Source organism: Fringilla coelebs, assembly GCF_963513975.1.
Source record: "Fringilla coelebs genome assembly, chromosome: 3".
Classification (NCBI taxonomy): Eukaryota; Metazoa; Chordata; class Aves; order Passeriformes; family Fringillidae; genus Fringilla; species Fringilla coelebs.
The window spans coordinates 69,968,101-69,992,453 of record NC_140030.1 but is presented as its reverse complement, the minus strand read 5'-3'; the positions used below and the strand labels follow the sequence as shown (position 1 = coordinate 69,992,453).

Here is a 24,353-nt window from a genome sequence, read left to right as displayed (position 1 = left end):
GTATCTTCAGTGGGTATACTTTTTACTTCTCTATAGCTGACAGAAAAAAAACAGATTTTCAGGATTGCCGTGAACTGGTCCAGTGAGGGCCATGCTTGGAGCATGACAGCCCCTCCACTGGAACAGTAACTGTATGCTCCAAGCACAGTGGAATTCACTGAGTCTCACATGTTGTCATTCAGGATTTGTTTATAGCCTGTGCCAGTTTCCCACTGATAAGAAAAGAGCAGTTAAGGAAAAGTCATAAGAAAAGTCCCCAATCCATCCAGAAATGATAAAGCCAGATTCTTAAAATATTTTATTAAAAAGTTAAAATCTTGTCTCTGATAAAAACTGTTATGACAGTTTGCCTGTAACATCTGAATGTGTAAAGCTAACACAATTCAGACAAAATTTGAAAATGAAGGGCATAAAATTAGAAGTAGCTTTGGAGTGGTTCTCCCAAAATGACTTCCAGCTGTTGAATTGTCTTCTGACATTGCTGTTCAACTTCTTCACATTCATCTAGAAAAAGAAATTGAGCAGGAATTAAGTAGAGCAGTGATTACAAGGCTACCCGAGGAAGGGTTCACCATCAAGGTTAGAACCATCCTCAAACACCATATATGAAATTATTATTCAGAAGTATTTTGTCACTGAACTAGGCAAACTCTTTCTACTAACAGTGAGCTAAACATGGGGAGATGTGCAAAGGCTACAACACTGAAGAAGCCACTGTAATTTAACTGAACTTCATGAGTGTTTGACATAATCCATTTTAGTTTGGATTTTGCACAGTATAAGCTACCATACACAAATTCATAAGATTTATAGTAGTTATAACAATTAGCCTGTCTGAATCTTTGAAATGAGTCCCCTTTTACTAATGCCAGTTTAGAGCATTACCTTCCATAAGCTCAGCTAAGAATGGAATAGATTCTGGTAGCAGGACCAGGTAGTTCTCCTTCAGTTTTTGTGCAACTTCTATCAAAGCAAGCAGGGCAGCAAATCGGACCTAAACCAAAAGAATTACATAAGGAAACAAACATTACAGTATAGTTCCCTATTTCCCCCACCCCTACCTTCCTTCCATTCATTGTAAAGTTATAATCTTTTATTACTGAAGGGAACTAGTTTTAAGCTAATTTAAATACTAACATCTGGGTTAACATAATGGCAAATAAAAAACAGGTAAGAAGCAGGTAATGTTGCTGGAAGTTATTTGATATAATGGGCTTTAACTTCCTGTCACAATGCCACTTCGACTCTTTCAGGGTTTAGCTCAGCACTGTGAAAAACCAAGTGCACTCCCTTGATTTCTGTAACCCGTCAAGAGGAGAGTCTTGACAAAACTCTATGAGAACAGGTCTGAAAGCTGATAATTGTCTTCCAGTTACCCCTCTAAAGTGCCCCTGTCTTTGTACACAAACAATTATCTCTTATTCCTACAGATACCAAATCTTCAAAAAGCCCAAACCCCACAGCACGAAAGACATGGAATATTAACTGCTTACAGCTAGAGCAGAAGAGCATGTTGCACCCATCTCTACAACTTGGCAGTACTGGGGTACAGCACCAGTATTTTAATTTAGACTACTATTTCAGCCATGACTTGGTTCTGATTTTGGGAGCACTGTTCCCATTTTCTAGCACGACAAAGAAAACCAGTTCATATTCTGATGGCTCCCAACCTTAGGAGAACTGTGCCTTGTCTTCAGCAGGATCTGGTAGTTCAGGGGTTTCCAAAGAGAATCATCTGCCATTGCCACTGAAAACTGAGCTATGCAGGGTATCAGGTGTGCTGTCACTCTTTCCTGGAACTTCTCATCTCCTCCAAGCACATTTTCTAGCTGTGGAAGTAAAACAGATCCAGGCTCAGATAAACCCAGCCAAAAACACTAATAGCTTTGGCTTTTAGGTACTCAAGAACTCACTCAAAGCTCATCAGTGGGAGTGCACGGGTCTGAAAGAACTCAGTAAACATGCATGAACCTTATAGAATGAAGACATTTAAAAAAAGGATACTAAAAGTCAGTAATTCAGAGCCTTAAGCAAAAAAATCAATACCGCCTGTGGCCCAAAAATGATGAACTAATGCCCCCTTATTTGTTAAGAGAGAGGAATGATTTTTTTTGTTAACTATGGAAAAAAACCAAAACAGCTATGAATTGTTTCGATGGATTTGTCAATACCTGATCGACCAGAGGCTGCATCAAGGTTTCTGCTCTTTCTTTACTCAAGAACTTCTGGGTGTCAAACAGGAAGAGCTTGTGCAGACAGTCCATGGTGAACTGCAACAGCAGACAGCTCTTTTCTGTGTTACTGTCTGAGTCAAAGAACGCTTCATCTACACGAGCCAAGAAGAAAAAAAATATCATCAATGATAGGAAAACACAAAACTTTCCACAAAACTGCAGGACAGAAACAGAGCTAGTCTGTCAATGCAGCTAAGGGATGTACTACATAGCAACTCATCACTCAAAACAGTCAAATGGATGTGATACATTATCTGGCTTTGAGCTACTGCCCCAGCAGGTCTGCTACTGATGGAAATAAAAGAGAATGGCCACTGGCTACGGAAGTGCTTGGCCATACCTGTGGATATGGAGAATTTCTTCAGGTCACAACTGTGATGGGCAACATTTCCCACAAAAAATAACAACACCTGTTTTTGCCCAAGAAAGCAGAGGAGTCTAGATACACCAGGCAGCATACAAGAGAAGTCAATGAATGAAAAAGAAAAAAGTGAAAAGAGAAACCCTCTTTCTACACAATTTCAGATTCATGGAACTCTCTGGGGCTGACAGAAAATTTTCATTTGGTCACAACATTGTAATAGCAGCCCCATGCCCATGGAGGAAAAACGTCCTTTGGTTCCATCAGAGAAAGATTTCTCATTTACCACAGGAAGAAAAAGGAGAAATGAATTCTGTGTGCTGTGAAATAAATCCTGTAAGACTAAAATTTCTGCAATTAAAGTTAGCCTCTCAGCAATCAAGACTAAGCCTCTCTGTAGCCAGTAATTGACAACTTACCAGTTTTAGAAATGTTGACCTGGTTCAGTGTCTCAGCAAACGGCTTCACTAAATGACCAGCAAAGAGGGTGAAGAGCCCCTTGAGCTTGTCTGCAATGCAGTCTGCTATTCGGTGGAATGTCAGCAGCCTGTCTCTTAGGGTAGCCTCTGTTTTGGACCAATCAAAGAGCTGAAAGTGAAAGGCAGATTAGCTGTTTCCTGTGTCTGTGCACTGGAGAACACAAACATGCTGATGCAGATGAATTACACTTAGACTTACCTTGAAGAAGAGGGGCCTGAAAGAAGCCTCGGAAAGTTTCATAACCATACTGATTAGACAGTCAATAATGTAAGCCTCTATCTTACCAACTTCCTCTAAATCATCCTAGAAAAATCAGAAAACATAATTCTAAGTTTGAAATGCAAAGAATCTGAGCTTTCAAAGCACATTTTAATTTTGTCTGTTTCAGACTAAATACTTAACTACCATGTTTTCCACCATAAAACCAATGTAGAACAGAATACCTGATACCCAGAATTTCAGAGTATGTGTACAATGGAATCTACTAATCTTTTCTTAAGCAAGTGATGCAATTGGCATGTAGAGAGGTGCAATCAAGCTACCTCGGCATGCTCTGTTCGGAAGTCCAAGACTTTCATGAAAAATGCTGTCAGTTCAGGCTGATGGGAGATCAGGTGCTCCTTCTCCATACCAACAATGTGCTCCTTCAAAATGTTCATAAGGGGACCCAGGCAGTTCTGCCAAAACAAAAGCAAAGCAATGCAAAGGCAACTGTGATATTGATAACAACCTAAAAACACAACTAGGGAATTGAATTTATGTACTTCATGCATTTACTCAACTAAATACTGTCAATAAAATAAATAAGCTTTTCCCCTGTACTTTTGGGGGTCTTAAATTAGTAGGATTCCTGAAAAGCATTTTGTCTACCCTCTGCCATACTGGAGAAAATTCTGAGTCACTCATGTTCCTAGCACATAAGTGAAGTCCTTTATGAATGGGATGATCTCCCAAGCATTCATCATCTAACATGCAAAGGACATTAAACTGCTGGATCTCTTCCAGATCTACCTTTCCTGAATCACTGCAGCACTACAAAAACCCCCAGAGATCATAATATAAAGACTGTGGCAGATTTGGCTGGGACGGAGTGAATTCTCTTCAGAGCAGCTCACATGGTGCTGTGCTTTAGATCTGTGACCAAAGCAATGCTGATTGCACAGCGGTGCTTTAGCTATTGCTGAGCAGTGCTTGTGAGACTTCCTTTGTTTCTCACCCTTCAGCCACAGCGAGCAGGCTGGTGCTGGCCAAAGTGCTGGGAGGGGAGGCAGCTAAACCAAATCTTGGCCTGGTGGTTTCTTTGTTTTGTCTCCTTCTTTATCCCAGTACTGAAGGATGAAGAAAGCCCTTACCTTGCGGGTATGCAGCACTTCACTGTAGCACTTGGTAACCGCAGGCAGGAGAATTCGGGGGGCCAGCCTTGTGGCTAGGATGCTTTTCAGTGCTGCTACACGGACACTGATCTGAGAAGTGGGACCAAACTCGGCCACAATCTTTTCCAAGCGGACAACCTGTGAGGAATTCAAACAAAAGTCAGGCCTACTTAGCAACTTAAGAACTTATTTTATAGTAGTTGCCTGCTTCAAATGTCAGACAGGAATTTTGCTGTTCGCACCACTTGGAACACCTTACATTAAGCTGTCTGTGTACAAAGCCTCACTGTCTTCAGAAGACAAACACTGAAAAATGCCCATGTGAGCAGCAGAAGGTCAGAATGACTCCCACAAGAGTGTCAGATACACATTTGAGGAGACTGAGTACTACAGAATGATTTATTGTGATTCATCTCCCTTTTCAAAGAGAAAAAATATAACCTATCTGAGGGAGGAGAAGGAGATGCTTTTAGGTTCTGCATCTGAGTTACCTGCATAAGAAAGTGAGTAGAAAGAAGAGTGCTTATGAGTTTTCACAAAGTTAGCACGCACTCCTACTTCAGTTTCAGAGAAGAAAAAAGTAATAATCTCACAGCTTCTTCCGGGATCTGGGCAGGTCCTGTCCCCCCCTTTACACACCTGTAGGAGTCACAGAGCTCACCTGCAACAAGCACTCCAAAAGGTAAGGACTAAGGAAGTGTGGCAGTGTTTCTGCAACCTTTAGCAGAGCAGTGATGGCACTCAGCAGGTAAATCTCATTGGAGACCAGCTCCTTCTTACTTTTTAAAGTCTTCAAGAGTGCCGGCATCAGCCTGTGAATAACCACACAAACAGAGAAATGTGAAATAACTGACCTTTTGGAGGTATGTTTGCAATCAAATAAATCCATCTGTTAAGCCTGCAGGGACAATTTTCACAAGAATTTTTACATGTGTATTTGAGAAAGCTCAGTATTCTGGGCTCACTGTCATATTTTATTTTGAAGCTAATGAAGGGTATTAGATTTATAATCACAGAATGGTTTGGTCAAAAGAAATGTTTAGAGATCATCCAGATCAACACCTTTCACTCTATCAGGTTACTCAAAGCCTTGTCTTCAGTTTAAAGACTTAATGACAATAAGAGACTTGTATTTGTAAAGAAATGAAACAGTTTTACAGGGAACAAGTTAGATACTTGGATTCTTCTTGGATAGGGAGAATAGTTTTCAACTGTACTTGTTCTCATGTTTTTAGATGCAATCTGCTCTACAGAAAAAAATACCAACGATGGTCTGATTTTTCTAAAGCCATAAAGGCTGCCTCTCTAGTGACAGCAGCAGACTCCATAAGGAACTCTAATATGCATTATAAAAGTCTTGCAATGCTCCCCACTAGTTTGTTAGTTCTATGACCACAAAGCACCTTCAAGCAATAGAAATACTTTAAATCTTATAGGCACAAAACACACTCAGGAGCAGACTGCTTTCATCAGCATTCCTTCAGTAATGCATTTTGGTGTAACTAACTCCTGCTGCAATTGGTTCTGTTAACAAGAACCCAACAGTACCTTGGAAGCTGAGGTATTGCTTGGGCTTTCAGTGTACAGGTGACCTCAGCTATACAGAGCAAAGCACTTCCCATCACATTTTTTTCCTCCTTCTCTGAAGAAATGAGATCAATGGCTGTTTTCAAAACAGGCACAAATGGCGCTGGATTTTCTGTGCCAAAGCCTTTGCAGAGCAGCTTGAGGCTGAACAAAGCAGTCTGCCTGTTGATGGCTTGCTCCTCCTCTTCCTCCTTTCTTCTGCACTTGACAATGGCAATGAGCTCAGGAACCAGCTCTAAGAGCTGCAGGATCTGAGAGGACAGGAGAACACACACATCAGACATTCTGATAGAAACTCAGGACCTGCAAGGTAGCTGTGGGCAGGTAGCCTTCGTGTCACTGCTCAAGAGCCCTTGCCAAGCTTGGCACTGGTACTTGCCATCCTTTTATGGGGTCAAGCACTGGCACATGAATCTCTCTCTGGGTACTTCTGCTAAAGGAACTGGGTTTAACCCCTTTGCCTCACCTGGCTCTTCTGCCACTTGGTGCGCTGCTGCACCTTGTTGTTCAGGAGGTCCATGGCCTTGCGTCTCACCGACGGCAGCTGATTCATCATCAGGCCCCCAATTACAGGGATGAAGGTTTCTGTTGGCAGTAAGGCATTGACCTACAAGAAAACAAACAAAACAATACCATAAATGCTTTTGCATGCACTGTGACATGGCAGCCTCCTGATACGACTCTGTTCAACTTCCCTCATGGGTTTCAAGAGCAGAGAAGAGAGGACAAGCCAGCAATGCTGTCTCTGAGGCATGCAAAACAATAACGCAGGTTCCAGCTAGTCTGTGTTCACTGGCTGCTAAGCAGCCATTATCACTAGCTCTGATATTTCCTCAGCAAGTCCTTATGTCTGCCCTCATGAGCTCTATCCCTCTTTACCCAAAATAATTCTGCCAATGCCCTCTCCATGTACATCATGAAAACTGAATATACTTTGCAGGTAAAAAAAAAATTCCAACAAGATAGCCACTCAAATTCTACAAATACATTTCAAATCAGAAAAAATGGTAAGATGAAAAGTGTAAGGATTTAATTTCATGTAGAAATACACAACAGCATTAGATAAGTCATTTTATGAGTTAACAGCGAGAAATGCTGCCAAGAGCCATTTTTCTCCAACAGACATAGTAAAATGACTGCTTACAGCCAGTAGAATATTAAACTAAAGGAAACAAACATTCCTGAGATTTGTTCTGCTTGTCCTAAGAAGCTGTTAGCTGTAGTTATTCAGGCTGTTAGCTGAGTTTAAAACTTGATGTACCAGGCTGCAGACCATCCAGTGAAATAGAGTACTAATGCAACAAGAAATCCTACAAAGTTTATAATCATATTAACAAGCAAAAGAAGCAATGTCCTAGTGCTAACATGGGGGCTGGTGAGACTTACTTTATCCAACATATCATAGCACTTGCTAAGCAGAACCCTCCAAAATTTGGCCGTTGGTTTGTCCACATTTCCTTCCACTGAAGATGCCACGGTGTTTATGTAGTGAAGAACTTCTTCTAACAGCCTAGACAGAAAGGAAGTAACTTTCAGCAAGTAACAAGGAGACTAAAGAAGTCCATTGTTACTACTGGAAAGCATAAAATCTTAGAAGGCAACAAAAATACAAGGAAACAAAACAGAAAAATTTTTAAATGAGCATTAATGGAACACAGCATTAAAATAAATCTTATACCCTTTTTCTCTTGGAACAAACATATAAGTTAGGCCTCTGCAAAAGAAACCCTGAATTTCCCTATCACTGGCTTTTACAGCACAATGGCTACAACTGTGATCTTTGATTACACCAATACAAAGCCACCTGTGAACAATGATTATTTTTTTTCTACCAATGAACCAATGTATTTTGCTAAAAATCTCGAATTCCTTTAGTGATTCAGACATGAATAGCATAACAATTAAGGCCAAGCATGTAAATAACCTCTACCAAAAGTATAGAAAAAGAGTGGATATTGGGTAGAGCAATCTTTCAGAAATATAGTTTCACATTCCATTAAAAGAAAAAAACCAAACCAAAACCAAGTAACTTGCACATAATAAATACTGCTTGTTGCAGAGGACATTTAAAAAGTATAATTAGAGTAAAAGATATTCTAATGGCACTACACTTAAAGATATTCCTGGCTTGCAGTAAAAGCTAAAAATAGGAGTAGGGCATATTTAAAGCATACCTCTGTTCCAACTCCTGCAGCTCTTCTGGTTCTTCATATTCAACTATCTGGTTTAAAAAGCAAGAATGAAAATATGAAACTTTCCACCCCTCATTAAACTAAAATGCCAGAATACACAAATTTGGTTTTTTTTTTTAATCAAATGTCCACTAACATAATTATGAGTCCCTACATTTGTACTTAAGCCATCATTCTAGAAGGAAATCTGATAACCTTGGGTAATGCAGCCACATTAGCAAATGCATTTCATGCTGGTGGATGATTTTCAGCTGAAAAACTGGGACTATCTGCTAGAGTCAGAGCCTGAAATTCATAACATTTTGTCTTTTCAATTAACAACATGAATCTCACACCGAATTTGGAGTTACACAGGCTGTGAGTGAAATCCCAAGCTCCATAAAGCCAGTGGGAATACACTGGGACCAGAATTTCACTTGGTTATCTATGCAACAGTTACATAAATGGAGACTGTCTGGAAAAGCCTTATTAAAAATAAATAACATAACTAAGAGGTTTCAAAACTGTGCCAATAAAAGTGTCACCAAGATACACTGAACAGTGCCCCCCCTTGAATATAAAGTCATACTAAAAAGTAAATTACACCTGAGCTATTACAATATGGCACAATCACTTACTGTGATCAGTCTAGAAGCAAACTGCCATTATTACCTTTTTCACAAAGCTCTGAGAGGACAGAAGTTGTGACATGAAGGAGACTGACAAGAATTTGAAATGCCGGAGTTGTTTGTCGGAGTGAGACTCCACATTAAAGAGCTGCCCCTCCTGATTTTTCGGCTTTGTCTTACACGTTCTTAACTGTTTTGTCCCAGGATCATCTGTTGAAGATGTTGACAAAACAAATTTGCATCCAAAAATAAAAGATATTTCATTTCTGATCACAGAAACAAAGTAAAATTACAGTTATTTAAAGTCCCATCCAGCCTGGCCTTGAACACTGATGGAGATGGGGCACCCACCACCCACCTGAGACACTTGTTCCAGTGCTTCACCACTCTCAGAGTAAAAAGTTTCTTCTTTATACCTAATCTGAATCAATCCCCTTTTAGTTTAAAACCACTACCCCTTGCCTCTTATATTAGAAAGGTTCACATGCATTTGCTGTCTCTGCTTTGTGGTTACCTTCTTTATTCTCTGGCAGCTCTGTCAGATACTGGATTATCTTCATCACGCTCTGGAACTGAGAACGTACATTAAATTCGCAGCAGATGGAAATCCAAAATTCAGTGTCTGCTTCCAGAACAGCATCCTGTTAATGGTTCAGAAAAAAAAGAAATATTTCAAGGACTAGGAAAGAATATCTCCATCAATACTAATAAAAAGACTCGAAAACACCTCAGTGAGCTTGTGAAAATGCCATGCTGAGCGGGACACTTCCAGGATTAACACCAGTAGTAAAAGCAGCAAGCCCTTGGAGAGAACATAGCTCCAGAGGGTAAAGAGAGAGATTAAACTGCTGCAGCAAAGACTATCTTCTCACCAATGTTCCTTTAATAATTCTTTCTGTTTCCTCCATAAACTATGCTTTCATGTAATCTCAGGGCCTGGCTACACAAAAACTTAATAGGGTTTTCATCTTGGTCTGTAAAGAAAGACCAGAATCATGTTTCACAAACACAACTGAAGGGAAAAAACCCAACTTCATTACTATTGAAGCACTACATAATTAGATCATCAGCTCTTCAGATCAAGGATTGCTGGACAATATGATCTGATCTATTGTTCAGGCCCCAGGACATAACACTATTGAATGTGCAGTACAAGTCATAGCCAACACAACCATCAGGTTCTGCTGTAGCACAAATCCAGAGCTCACTACCTTTTCCAGCATGACCTGGGGGTTATTGGGAACTTTCCTAAAGGCAAGACCGTGAAGAAAAGAGATCAGGCTCTCAAGGAAAAAACTGACCCCTCAGCCTGCTAACCTTGTCTGTGCTTGGTGTTGCTGTCACAGTTTTGGTCACGTACTGCTCAAAGAGCAGCACCAGGAGAACCCAGAGGAATTTGTCTCCTCCCACCGTAGTGATGAGCTGGGACAGGATGGGCAGGCGCCGGTGCTCGGGCACGTGGGGCAGGGCATCCACAAACACACGGATGATCTTGACCACCACCTCCTCCACGCTTCCCGAGGACTCCGACAAGTCACTGTCTTCAGCCTGGGCACAAACACAGCAGTTCAGACAGGTTACTGCAGGTGGGTACAAGGCCTTTCTTGCAACTTCAGAAAAGAAGAGAAAGCACTAAGTGCCAGATAACAGCACTGCCAAATGCATAACCTCAAGGAAAACATAAGTGTTCCCAAGTGAAGTTTGTAGTTGTGCAGCTCCTTTGCAGTGTTAAAGGAAGATGCTTCAAATAAAATTTAAAAAAGGAAGAAAAAAAAAAGAACAAAAAAGAGAAAAACTCTACTTGGCACCAGCTGAAACAAACATGACATTACCAAAAGAAAGCAAAGCCACATCCTTCACAAAACTCTGAGTTAGGGTCTTAGATTCAAGGGCCTAGGAAAAATAATATACATGGGCTACGTGGCCTCAAGTAACATTAGTCTCTTCCCACATGAAATAATTGTATGCAACAAATAATTTGTCACAGAAACTTGTGCGGGCTGCTAGGAAAAGTTTTAAAGAAAAAAATTAAATCAATTTCTCTCTCTTTTTATATAACAGAGAACTATAACTGATATATATAAGGATATATATAAGTATAAAAAATGTGTACACATACAATTAAATATAGTCTGGGAAATCCTCAGCCCATTTATTGAAAACATTTTTTCCTCAATTCATTTTTACATGACATTATACATCATGTTTCAGGTTTAAATATAATTATGATCCAGAATCAAGATTTCTTAGGTGCAAGTGAAATCTGACTGAAGAAAATGTTGATTTGAAAAACAAGGATCTATTTTTGTATCAGTTTATAGCCATTTATCTAAGAGGTCCAGGCAAAATCAAGAAAATCCCCACAAACACCAGCAGGGAGAACAAAAGCACTTCCACTTCTTTCAGACCACATCTACTATTCCTATGACCTTGACATATTACACAACTAATAACAAGATTCTTCCTTCCAATGGTTCCTCCACTGAACTTGCCTGCTATTTTTATGACAACAAACTTGAACTTAAAGTATGTTTCAGGTCCTCTCCATGTATATTTGTGGTAATTTTGGCTAAACCACTTAAAAAGTGCAGGAACTCAAGACTGAGAAGAAGCAGCAGTATGATGAACTTGGTCAGAGACAGAGGAGTCTGAATTACATTATATTACATACAATTTAACGTCTATCAAAATAATCCTAGAGTAGGTGACAACTTATTCTACCACCAATATTCCAAAGAAAGTTACTTAATTAATAATCTTTCCATTAAGTAGACAAATGTACCTTTATAAGAGCAGGAATAACCATCTGCACTGTCTTGTTGATTACTTGGAAAGTGTAGGTATCATCCAGACGCAGGACATTTGCTCCCATGAATGTAAAAATGGGCATAATGTTGTGAAGAACTTTATCCTGGAAAAGAACAGATGAAATTAGTTCATGCTGCTGTGCATATTGTACCTTGAGGCATTTCTCATTCCCACAAATGACACTAGATTCCTATTAAAAAAAAACCCCAAATTCAAAAGAGAATAATGATTATCTTTCAAAATCTCCCTAAATGAGTTTTAAATGCATATTGTCCCTTTATGCTACTTACTTGTAGCATAGTAGTGTGATTGGTAGAGTTCTAAACATTATTTAGAAACCAAGACACACATCTAAGCAAGTAATTAGAGAGTGGAAATTGAGAGTTTAGTGTGATAAAACACCTTGTATCCTTCCACTCAGTGCCAGGTGAACACAAGTAAAACCAGCTATGAGGAGATCTGCAGAAGCACTAATGTGGTTGTGGCACAATGATTTTCCCACCCACCTTTTTTTTGTATCTGTAAAACATCTGCAATATCCACAATCATACAGTGTAAACCATCCAGACTCATTTCAATTTTTGGCTTTTTGGAGCCTGGACTGTAATCATAAACCAATTTTAAGAAGGCTGGATTAGAGGTGTCACCTAGCTCAAAAGTTAGTTTCTTAGATTTTGCCAGGACTTAGAGCAATAAATTATGGGCATATTTTTCATTTAGCTTTAGTGATTGGAAGAAGTGTTTTAGACTTTAAAAGTGAGATTAAATTAATACAAAATGCTTCCTTCTATTCTGACCTAGAAAATTTTTCAAGAGCCAATATTAATGTAAAACAAATGCCTGGCTCTTTAGCAGGTGATGGCAGCAAGATGGAAACAAAAATCCCAAACAATAAAACTACAAAATCCTCCAAAAATTTATCAAAAACATCACAGTTTTATCTTTAGGAAAACATACTACCTTTCCAAAGGTGGAGAAAATATTGAGGTAAATATAAAGATGCAAGCTGAGTTTGATACACCTGGATACAATTTGCTGGTTTAGAGTTTCAAAGCAAGAGAATCTTAGAACAGTGTACAGTCAAATTTCAGTCCATACAAGAAAAGGCCTGTTTCTTGGTCAATTAAAATGAGAACAACCCAGTTCTATTATCAAGTACAATTTCATTTTTCAGTGTTGTACAAGATAGGAACTTGTAAAAATGCATGTGCTAAGAGGCCAGGTGTTTTCCTTTTTATATAAAAAAAGCAGGAGAAAGAAGAAACAAGTCATGGGAACTCTGACCAGCGTGGAAAGGTCAGGCAGGGCTGGTGTCAGAAAGCTGCTTCCATTTCTACTGCACTCCACTGCGAGTCACAAATGGCTGGTGACCAAAGCATCAAGACAGATGTTTGTTTTCAACTAAAATGGAATAGAAAGCCCTAAAAGAGCAGGGAACCTGTCCCTTTTGCCTCTGGCTCCTTTTCAGAAAGTTTTTCCCTGCAGAACAGATTTTTATGTTTTTCACTCTATCCAATATTTGGAAACCAAAGAGAAGAGCGGACACATAAATTCCAGGTGTTACTTACAGGAAATATTCCAGCAACAGCACCAAGGAGCAGCAGAGCATGGTGATGTGTCTGGGGCATTTTAGAAATCCTGATGCACTGAACTATCAGTTCCACGTTGAATTTTTCTTTGTCCAGGATATCTGCAGGTAAAAATACTCACTGATTAACACATTAATGGTCAGCCATGTAGGAGTAAACAGTACACTCAAGCACTGTTTTCAGTGCGCAAACCATAGATTAGGAAGGCAAACTTTGTATACCCTCATAGAGAAATCTCTCTCTCCTCAACAAAACAGTGTAGACTGAGGACGAAAATCGAGTTGAGATTAATGCTGAGCTGGTGAGAGAATTACCAAGAGTTGAGTCTGGTGATTTTTACCTGCTGGGACCTTGCTACCATCTGATGACAATTTCTGACAGATGTTCAGCAGGCAGCTGAGGATCAGCTGCTTTGTATACTCCATATTTTCTTCTTTTGATGCTGCGCGTTCCAGACACCTATACATTCATGGAAAAAAAAAGAGACGCAAAATAAGTAACCAAACTGCACATTAAAACACAAATAAGAAACTGCAATTTTAATTCCACATAAATTCTAAATAGAGGCTTCCAAAAAGTCTTTGCCAAAAGTTTCTTCTCTTTGTTTTTAAATGCATCAACTGGTCTAATAAAAGACACTTATCAAAGCACTGCCAAAAACTTAAGTATAACCTGGACTATAATTGCTAGTCTATGTACAAGCAAGTCATAAGGAAGGAAAGACAAACACCCAATCTATATAAATTTATCCTAAGTGCCTGGAAATAGGGCTGGCAGGAAAAACAATCACTTCTTTAGGTTACACTGGACTAAGACTGTTCCACAATGTATTGGGAGGAATTTCAAAGCTTAGAGAATTATAATAGCTCTGCCGAAGACGCGAGTTCTGCCAATTATCCAAGTTTTAGGACAAGTGTCATCTTTCTTGGTAATCCCAAGCCCTCTGCCCAATGAAATTTTCACACAAGAGAAGCTATGCATCAGGTAAAAATCTTACTGTTTCAAAGGGAAAAAAATCCTACCTTCCCATTCCCCTCCTCCTCCTGATTGGCCTAAAAGAAGTTCAGTGGAAAAAGGCAAGCTAAGCTACAAGACATGGCAACAAAGCAGAGACCCAGTAGCCCATACTTCCATGTTTAGGGTGTCAGCTGCAGCAGAGAGGGGTCCAGGCTCTGTTTTACCTGCTCAGAAGGTTGAAAAGTGCAGGTACCAATGCCTGCGGATGCCGAAGCTTCTTCTTATGCTGCAGTAACTCCAGAATAAGCATCACCCTCTGCCAGCTAGAGTGCCTTGTTTCTGGTGCCAATTCTGCACCTTCAGGCTTTCTAAAAACACAGGACAAACAATTATGGATTGTCAAAGCAAATGCTACGGTGCTTCAGGAAACACATAAACACACCCAACTAAAAAAAGAAAATTTTTCTTTTACATAGTATTGTATGTCCTTTACTGCTGCTCCCTGGAGGGGTGGCAGTGTGTGGGCTTTTAATTGAAACAACAACACATTTTAAACAAACAACAACAACAAAAAAAATCAGACCTAACTTGAAAAAAAAAAGTGTTTCTTGGAAAACACTTCTGGAAGTGGGGAGGAAAAAAACCATCTCTTGCCAGGTAACTCTCCAAATGATGATCTGCTTGCCATCCAGGAAACTTGCTTCTCTGGAACTACTAGTGGTTAACACACTGACTATGCAGGCAATGGGGGGGTGTATGAGTATGTCTGTTTGTAAACTGTGACAGGTACAGTTTACAGATGGGTCAATCTAGTGGGTGATAATTATTCAAAATGGTCAAGTGAAGGAAAATTAGAAAAGCTATTCCAAGTCAAATCAGGAAAATCAACTTAATATCCTGTTTCAATATGGCGGAAAGAATGTTTAAAGAGAGTAAGTACAGTGAACAAAACAGTTCCTCATGAGAATGGAGAGAAGAAACAGGACAAAAATCTAAAAATTAGTGATTATAGTCCACCTTATTGGAAACAAAATACTGTTTTTCAGTCAACTAACGAATATTTTGATGAACATCTGTTAGTTTTCAGCCAAGTGTATGCAATTTGTCCATGCATCTATATTTTAAACTAACCCTACCATTAACAAAAATGAGTCTTGTTCAACTGTGTCATGATTCTATAACAGCAACTGTCAACATTAATTATACAGAATTTTTAAATATATTTTGACTGTATTTCCATGAGCTCTCAAACAGCGACATGAGTTGGTTTTCCCATGCCAAAAGTAGCTTGGATTTATTTTACTGTGAAAAGAAGAAATAGTTTCTTGGGTTTTCAGTACAAACTATGCAATGTATTAAGACAAGTGGTGTTTTCAAACTGCATGGATAATACTTGTGGGTTTCTAGTTTCTTTACCTCTGTTGCTGTATTTTCTGCCTTCTAGTCTGTTGAACAGTGGCCAGACTTTTGGTTTTCTCAGGAGGCTCCAGTTCTTCGACAATCTGCTCAGCACACACTGTAATCTAAAACAAAACAATAACAATGCAAGCACAAATGAACAATTGGTCACATCACATATCTGTGCCCTGCCTTTTTTAAAAACACATCCCTTTCATGCACATAGGGGTATATAATCCATATATTCCTGTCATATTTCCAGAAAATGAAAATCAGTGCAGCAGAAAAGAAGTGACTTCTGCTGCATTCATTCACTTAGTGTAGTAAGCAACTGATAGGTGGCTATTAAAGAAACACCTTTTAAAAGCAGTCATTTAACAAAATTTGTGTGCTATTAACACTGTTCTTTGACAAAAAGCTTCCCATTCCTTTCCCACTATAAATGATATAAACAAGTGTTACTGAATGTAGGTGGCACAAAATCACACTGCAATGGATTTAAATATATTTCTGGAGGTTGCCACTTACCCCTTTAAACACACTGCTGATTGTCTGGGCACAAAGTGGGTTCTTACAGTTTAAGAGTAAGTCAAACAATACTTTTAGTAGCTTCTGTTGCACCATCCCATCTGACAGAGCTGCAAAGAACGGCTTAGTAATCTATAAAAGAGGAAAAAAAAAGGATGCAGAGAGGTTTACTTTAAGAGGGTAACAAAACCGCATGGTGTTGAATTAATCTATGCTGGATTCTGTATGACACACCCCATTCATGCAGTACTGCAAAAAATGCATATTAACTACATATTTGTCTATATCCAGGAATGGATGTATACAAAAAGATGTAGATCACAGACACACGAAATATCCAACAGACAAACTGCTTTCTGAAATTTTTCACACAACTGACTGGTGTGGGGAACAAACTTGCTGTTGCCAGCCTTTGCGAAGGACAAGCCAACACCTGGCCAATATAGGTGTGAATCTGTAGCTTCCTTCAAATTAAACTATTTCCCACCTACTGTATTTTGTTGACAATTTTTCCTCAGATGAAAAAACTTAAGTAAAGCTCTTGCCTGACTGACAAAAACCTAAAACCTGTGGAACAGTAGTATCTGTAATGATACAGGAACTCAAGTGCGAGCAAATGCAGTATTGCTATTTTGCGCTTGTCAAAATGCAAAAAATAGAGCAAGCAGCAATATCTCCTTCTGATAATTTTAAGAGTTCAAGTTTTGCAGCCTGTTTAGATGTTTCACAGACAGTATGGAGACACTGAAATCTTGTAAAAAAAAAGACAGGCTGAAAGCTATGGACTCTTCCACACTGAAAGAGCCCTTGTAAATCCAATCGCAAACACTGCTAGCTGCTTTAAGCATAAAAATAAATAAAAAGGCATTTCATAAAGCCATACCTGCCCAAGAGCTGTGATCTGAAATGGAGGAATTTCTTCATATATTTTATTGGCAGCATGCAGACTTCTGATAAATAAATCCAGACTCTTCTGATTCTTACACAGGAGGGTTGCTGAATATTCATTAAACTTTCCAAGGATTAGATGCAGGAGAATGACTTCATCTTTCAACATTGCCTCAGCTTTGTTAAAGACCTTCTCTAGCAGACGCTCTAGCGCAGGCAAGAGGTGAGAGAGAACCATCTGCAAAGAGAAAATGCAGAAGTTTTTATCCATTCTCAATTTAACAACTTTCCAGTAGCACAGCTTCATTTTACTGCAGCATCCCCTCTCTTGGACCACACTGCGCACAGTATTTTAGGCAGCAGCTGTTCAATTGGAAAGATACAAGGCATAATATGAGATTACCCCAAGTACCTGCTCATCTGCTCCTTAGCTATTTTCACTTGCAGAACAGTATTTCATAATTTCAAAGTACAGAAACAAGGTAATTTTTCTACCCATTCATGACTGCTGTTTTCCTCAAAACCAAAATGTGAAGCAAAACAACTAACCCTCTCTATGCAGTTCATAATCTTTTCAAGATACATACAACTGAATAGAACATAAAAATTCAAATTTAATTCATTTTTTGAACTTTGAAGTCATATTTTCCAGCACTTGGAGAATTCTGAATATGCTAGATAAGACTAGGTTAATATATATAAAAGAAATTCACAGTCACTACTTAATACCTTGCAATTCTGTACAGAAAACTCTATGTTCATTAACGAAAGTAATACATTTCTTCTGTAACAATCTCTTCTGAAACAGTATTTTTTAGTAATATCAAGGGAGTTTCCTTAAAAACTCCAATGCAAAATTCTGCAGTCATTACATTCCAGAAGGAGCATGGAAACATTTTACGTTTCATTAAACAATACTTTTCAGCTTTACTGCATATTACTGGAGGTGTCAACTTAATACCTAATAATCTAATACATTATGGGATTATTTAGCAGCATTATTACTAAATGATATGTGATTTCAGCATTTCACTCAAGTGCAGAATCCATAAAAACTCAAAAGGCAGCACTTACTTCACCATGGATTTCATGAAGAATTTTCATTAAGTTTCTTGCAATATATGATGGGAAAATACGGCTCTGTACACAATCAAGTATGTTTTCCAAAGCTTCCAACAATTTTTTTTTCTGGGATTTCTGTTTTGTCTGTGTCTCAAGATCCTCAAATAGAGTTCCCATAATCTAGTTCATTAGCAAAAAGAAAATTATTTTCTTGCAATAAAAATGCCTTAAAAGAACAATTATTTGATGCTTTTGTAACACTGTCATCTATATATAAGCAGAGTTCTTCATCTGGAAATAAACCATGGTTAATGCCTCTTAGGTTCTCAGCTCTCTGCATGTAATAAATCACCTGAATGTTTTTATAGATCCTAAAAAAATATATAAATCAGTCCACTATAGGATACAAAGACAAACAACTTTCCTGGTTAACATGATTTCTTTTCTGTGAGATAGAAGCTCACAGCAGCCGACAAAACTTGTATTAATATACACCTTAATTTAAAAAATACCTGTGCTATGTATGTAGGGTCAGATACAATCTCTTCTGTCTTTTGCTCCAAATGGTGAAGGACAGGATAAAACAGAGACTCCTTTACTCCTCTCAAGGAATGGAGGCAGTTGAGAGCAGCCCTTCGAACTTCACTCACAGGACTACCCAAGTTAATTAGCAAAGATATCACCACTGCAAGAAAAATGAGGGAAGGAGGAAAAGAACAGGGTAAAGTGAGTGGTGAAAATTTTATTGTAGCTGTCCCTGAAGAGGCATCAACATTACTTTGGAATTAAGAAGTTGTCTCTTTTCACTGTAAACCTCTAAGGTACACAAAACCAATACAAGTCTCACAGATTCAGGACTCTGAACTTCATCACAGTTCTTATATTCATGTTTAAGCTCAGAGTTCATATATTGCTACTGACTGTCACACCCTGAGACTGCACAGACAGTAATGTCCTGTAACTGACTCCTTCAGAACAGCCCTGTACTCCTTTAACACTTAAAAAATCAAAAAAGAAGCAGCTTCACTTATTTCAAGCTTGGACTTACAACTGCATCAGTGAATCAGCAAGAGAACTGTCTCAGCCCAGTGCGGCTGAACACAACTTGAGATACCCTTCATGGTATAAAATATTGTAAAATTGCACAAAGTTAAAAAGTACAGTGATTGAGTTCTAAGATGAGAGACAGACAGATGGATACTGTTTTACTTTACCTGGAGATGATGGTGAAAGCAGTTGTTTCTTTTTCTGGTTTGTTTGTGATTCAAGCAGTGCATAGCCAATATACAGAGCCTGAGTCTGTAGCATTGCACTGACTTCATAGTTCAGTTGATTTGAAAGGTTATAGTTATAAGTCCATAAAATGGAAAGGAATTTGAAGAGAACCTCTGAATCTTCTAGATGCACCTTAAATTTAACACAATGGAAAAGAAAAAAAAAGAAAAAAGTACTTGTTTAGTTTATTTGGCAAACTATTACTGAAAACGTGATAAACCACCCCTCCCACTTCAAAGGAGTACACCAAAAGAGAACTCTGTCTCAGAAAAGCAGAGAAACAGTGTCTTTTGGGAAGAAAAAGTTATTGAGTAAATGCTGCATGTATACACAAGACCAGATATCATTTACATATGCATGTGAAAAACCATGAGATGATGTAATAAGGAAACACAAAATTTCTCTTAGAAGTTTTCCTTCCAGTTTCTGTATTTAAACACTACCAAATTTTACAGAGCAACCCTTTGTCTTGCTACCAGATAAAACAAAACTTTTTGCTCAAACTTTAGGCTCTTGATCTTGTCCTGAGAATCAGTGTTGTTTTCATCTTTGCCTCCACTAGTACATTTGTGTTTTGTTTTGTTTTTTAACTTTAGTTTTTCATTATTACATTCAATTAGGGTTCAGTAACCCAACTGAAGCTTACACTTCCGTCTCCTCACAGTACTTGAATACCACAAGCAGTGTTGCATGACCTGTTGACCATTTTTCTTAGTTTTCCTTAAAAGTAATGCAACCATGAAATAGTTAATGACTGACTCATAATTCAAAGCAACAAATGCAAAAATAATACCTTGAAAAAGAGATTCATCAATGCTCTGTATTGAAGAGCATCGCTCCCCTCACTAGCTCCACTGACAAGCAGGTCAAACAGCCCCAAAAGGAGGTGCAGGTAGTTTTCGCTATCTTGCTTCAGAGATTCAGGATTCCACCAAGATTTCTCTAAAAAACACAGGTTATAATTAAGACACAGCAGGTGCATAAGAACACCCTCAGAAACCAGGAGAAAACAGACATCTCAAGTAAAAAGAGGACAATACATTTGGTTGATCTCATGTTCACAAGTAAGCAATCTTTACAGATGTCAATAACAAAGGAGAAGGTTAGGGAAACAACATCTCCATGATTCCAAAAACTTCTGAAGGAAAAAAAAAATTAACTTTCCTTTTTCACTGGTATAAGCAACAGGCAAAATCTTAACACCTACCTTTTACAAAGGACATGGGAGTTTTTAGGCCATTAATGAAGTTTTTCAATAAGAACAGGACCATAGCTGACTCCTCTGCATGAACAGTCTCATCATTATTGAGCTTTTCTATATATGAAGTTAACAAGTCCTCAGGCACCAAAGTGTCCTCTACTGTTTCAACAGACCAGCTTAGGGGAGTTTCCTGCGAATGAAAGTCGATTTTAATGTATTCTGTCACAATTCCATGCAAAAGAAACCAAAAATTTAGCATTAAAATTCAGCAACATTTCATTTACAACCTCCAAAGAGGTATCATTATGGAGTGAATTACATTTCTGATTTTACATTGAAACTTGCATCTGCAGTTTTAAAATCTATGCTAGATCTTTCTACCATAATTACAGTGTATATAAATGAGGTAACAGAAGAGTGAAATATCATTCTCTCTAAAATATCTCTTCAAAGGGATTTGGAATTGCAGCATTTTTGACACTCAGTTTAATGCTTTCATCTAGCTCTGTTCCAGAAAAATAATCCCTGTTTCAGATACTTGAATACACAAAAAATCATTAATGGAATTACCTGAGGTCAGAATAAATAATTACCATGTGCCACTATGCGTGTCTATGTGAGGGGATGTACACACAGAAACACAACCCTGCTCACATGGGTTTCTTGCACACAGAATAAAAACCTAGAGCTGTTTCTCAACAAAACAAGTCAAGAAAACTCCAACGGAAACACACATAAAATATTAGAGTAATTCTTAATGGCACTATTGCCAAGTGTGTGTTTTTGCTCTGAGAAGAAATAAAGGTGAGATTTTTCACTTCAAGTTTCTGAACCTGGTCTTCAGTAAAAACAATTTAAAACACCTTCTTAATACTGTTTTCAGTACAAAGAAAATGCCTTCTCCACACTGTTTACATCTTACCTCTGCAGGTTCACAAGTTCTGAGATTCTTAATTTTTTTATCCAAGAAGCGGTAGACTCTGATAGCCACTGGAAAATAATTTTCCTTCATCTGTGCATTGCAGCAGCACTGAACAAGCACTGCACCAATTATATGAGTAGTTACTTTCTGTCTCACACTGTCAGATTCTGTTTCAGCAACGAGTATCAGGTCATCAACCTTAGAAAAAAAGAGTGCAAGACAACAAAAATCAGTGTAACAGTGGGACTTCCTTATGACTAAACTGAACATGTAAGTGAAAAATGGTGTGTCCTGGATTGCCAAGCAATATGTATTCCATTTGCCATCTGTATGGCAGCTGTCTTCTGTTAAGTGGGTAGTTTTCCATATCTCTTCCACAACCAATCATCCCTCCAGAGAGACATCTGCTGATAACAGGCTATTGAATGTCATTGCATGGCTGATAAGAACTATAACATCCCATCGTGAGATGCTCCGCCCAGAGGGAGGAGCCAAGCATTCCTACCCAGATATAATCTTGAGATTCTAGAACACCAGCATGGCTTCTCCACTGATTTCCCAGAGGAAACAGTTGCCTCTTCCACTGGATCTTCAGAGGAAGAGTACATCCTTTCCTACAAGATCCCCCTGCTCCAACAGAACCACACCTGACACTCCAGGAGGACTGCAGCCACAATTCCGGTTGGACTGCTACCAGCACCCTGACCAACAGGGTGTCAGGTTGTATTCTTACTCTGTCTTGTTTTAGCTTACTGCATTGTTTATTTTATCTTTTAAAAATTTTCTTCCCTAAGAAAGAACTGTTATACCTGCTCCCATATTTTTGCTTGAGAGCCCCTTAATTTCAAATTTATAACAATTCGGAAGGAGAGGGTTTACATTTTCCATTTTAGGGGAGGCTCCTGCCTTCCTTAGCAGACACCTGCCTTTCTAAACTAAGACATGGTGAAATACTGCTTAGTTTCTATCATAGGTAAAAAGTTACTGTCTGCTATAATTGTACACTTTGAAATCTTGCAATACACAAGCATCAGTTTCTATGATCTGCCCACAGGTATACCTGCTTACTCTCTAGAAATTTTTTTTCACTAAAGTAAAAATTCCTCAAATTTAGTTACAATAATCATTTGTCAAAAAAGGTAATCACTTCCTTAAGTTAAGGAAGAAATTGGTTTTACATGGATGCCATTGTGGTTTGGTATTTTTTATATATATTTATATATGTAAATTGTATATAAATACAGACAGAATATATATAGATATAATTTTGTACATATACATATATTTGCCTAGCAGCTTGATGATAGCATATTAGTGCCTAGAGCAGCCATGCAAAGTTCTTCAATATCACATCTGTTTGATTACAGTCACCACCTGAAAAGTAAAACTTCTTTAAGGTTAGGTTGACATAGTATACTTACCATTTGCAATAGTGAGGAAGGGTCCCCTGATGTCAAATTTCCAGAAAGTAGAAGAATAATTTTCTCACTGGCCACTCCAACCAACTCTGCAGACTCAGTAGATTTAATTGCCTCTTCAAGAGCTATTCCAAGAGAAAAAAACCCCAAAAAACCAAATAATCTACGTATAAAATTCACGTGTTAACATACTGGTGGCTCAATAATATTTAGAATGAGTCAGAAACATACTAAACAATTTCTACCTCTTTTCAAAGAGATTTTTTCATAATCCATTCACAGTTACAGGATGATAGCCTGATAGTGACAGCCTGCCTCCTTCAGTATGTGTTTAGGTTCAATAAGGATGAGGTCCTAACTTGCCACAAGTTTTCTCTTATCAAATTAGTTACAAGGAACACTTTACCTTCTGGCCAGCCTTTCAGTAAAGGATGTAAGGAGCAGAGATCAGACTGTGACAAACAAACAGCCATTTTCCAATCTGCAGATTTTGAATTTGCATTAGTGATTATCATAAAAGGTAACAACTGCATTACTGCTGCATCTAGCAGTTCTTTCTTCTCTTTCAAAATCTCCTCTTTGACTAAAATTTTTACTGCTTGCTCCAGAACCTTGTACCTGAAAGAGAACAAATCATGTTGAAAATACATTACTCAAGCACATCAGCAACATTTCTTTGATTCGTTCTCTATCCTCCATGGTGATTTTCTGTATCTAAACAGCCGTAACAACAAATAAGGAATTAATGGGAAATGGTACGAAAAGAATTGGACATCTCTCCTGTTACTCAGCACAGACATAGCATAACAAAAAGCATTTGCAGAGAAACACAGTTTTTAAAGTACTCTTTATAGTTACTTTTAAAAAAATTAATTTGTACAGAAAGAATGTAGACTGAAAAAAACCCCACAAACATACCATTTTCCGTCCTTTGAAAGATCAGCTTTCTGGAAAATGTTCAAAAGACTTGATACTATTACTTCTGGATTGACTTGTTCTCTGAAAATCTGAACGATAATCAAGCAAAATGAATGAAAACACAATATACAAAACAGTCTGCCACATCATAATGGAAAATGCATCTGCTATAACAAGTGGGAACAGAGATGAAACATGACTAACTGCATTGCTGCTGATGTTCATGTAATGAAAATACTATCAGGTGAAAAGAAGTAATAAGGCCACCCAGTATGCCCTCTTGATATGCTAAAGTATGGAGAATTTATTGAATGTGGAAATGTTTGGGAAAATTGATAAATGATACGTAAACTATGTTATAATTAAACAAGAATTGCTTTAACTTTACATTGCATCTGGATCACAAAAATGGAAGGCACATTAACAAAAGACACTAAAGTTTAAAGGAGCCCTCACGTGCTTTTATTCCTATTTACTGGTGATCAAGAATGAATGAACACACAAGACCAATTCCACTACTACTAATAATATTCTCCACTACTACTAGCAGAAGC

The 24,353-nt window shown here is 38.2% G+C and overlaps 1 protein-coding gene across 1 annotated transcript in view; it reads right to left on the bottom strand.

Moving 5' to 3' along the window:
* Window positions 1-301: 301 nt before the first annotated feature.
* The window catches only part of HEATR1 (HEAT repeat containing 1), a 35,259-nt gene continuing 11,207 nt past the window's right edge, over window positions 302-24,353 (bottom strand). Inside the window, exons 14-45 of the mRNA XM_084201969.1 lie at window positions 23,800-23,888; window positions 23,288-23,499; window positions 22,885-23,006; window positions 21,464-21,661; window positions 20,548-20,731; window positions 20,134-20,282; window positions 19,280-19,472; window positions 18,578-18,750; window positions 18,078-18,245; window positions 16,999-17,241; window positions 16,116-16,247; window positions 15,606-15,712; window positions 14,414-14,557; window positions 13,573-13,691; window positions 13,212-13,333; window positions 11,618-11,746; window positions 10,153-10,383; window positions 9,350-9,476; window positions 8,879-9,045; window positions 8,210-8,256; window positions 7,422-7,545; window positions 6,502-6,642; window positions 5,997-6,286; window positions 5,110-5,260; window positions 4,428-4,586; window positions 3,618-3,752; window positions 3,274-3,378; window positions 3,015-3,183; window positions 2,172-2,326; window positions 1,671-1,829; window positions 886-994; window positions 302-504 (exon numbers count right to left, since the gene is read on the bottom strand). Of these exons, the coding sequence (XP_084058095.1) occupies window positions 416-504; window positions 886-994; window positions 1,671-1,829; window positions 2,172-2,326; window positions 3,015-3,183; window positions 3,274-3,378; window positions 3,618-3,752; window positions 4,428-4,586; window positions 5,110-5,260; window positions 5,997-6,286; window positions 6,502-6,642; window positions 7,422-7,545; window positions 8,210-8,256; window positions 8,879-9,045; window positions 9,350-9,476; window positions 10,153-10,383; window positions 11,618-11,746; window positions 13,212-13,333; window positions 13,573-13,691; window positions 14,414-14,557; window positions 15,606-15,712; window positions 16,116-16,247; window positions 16,999-17,241; window positions 18,078-18,245; window positions 18,578-18,750; window positions 19,280-19,472; window positions 20,134-20,282; window positions 20,548-20,731; window positions 21,464-21,661; window positions 22,885-23,006; window positions 23,288-23,499; window positions 23,800-23,888 (4,842 nt within the window). The 3' untranslated portion in view covers window positions 302-415. The remainder of the gene's footprint in view (window positions 505-885; window positions 995-1,670; window positions 1,830-2,171; window positions 2,327-3,014; window positions 3,184-3,273; window positions 3,379-3,617; window positions 3,753-4,427; window positions 4,587-5,109; window positions 5,261-5,996; window positions 6,287-6,501; window positions 6,643-7,421; window positions 7,546-8,209; window positions 8,257-8,878; window positions 9,046-9,349; window positions 9,477-10,152; window positions 10,384-11,617; window positions 11,747-13,211; window positions 13,334-13,572; window positions 13,692-14,413; window positions 14,558-15,605; window positions 15,713-16,115; window positions 16,248-16,998; window positions 17,242-18,077; window positions 18,246-18,577; window positions 18,751-19,279; window positions 19,473-20,133; window positions 20,283-20,547; window positions 20,732-21,463; window positions 21,662-22,884; window positions 23,007-23,287; window positions 23,500-23,799; window positions 23,889-24,353) is intronic.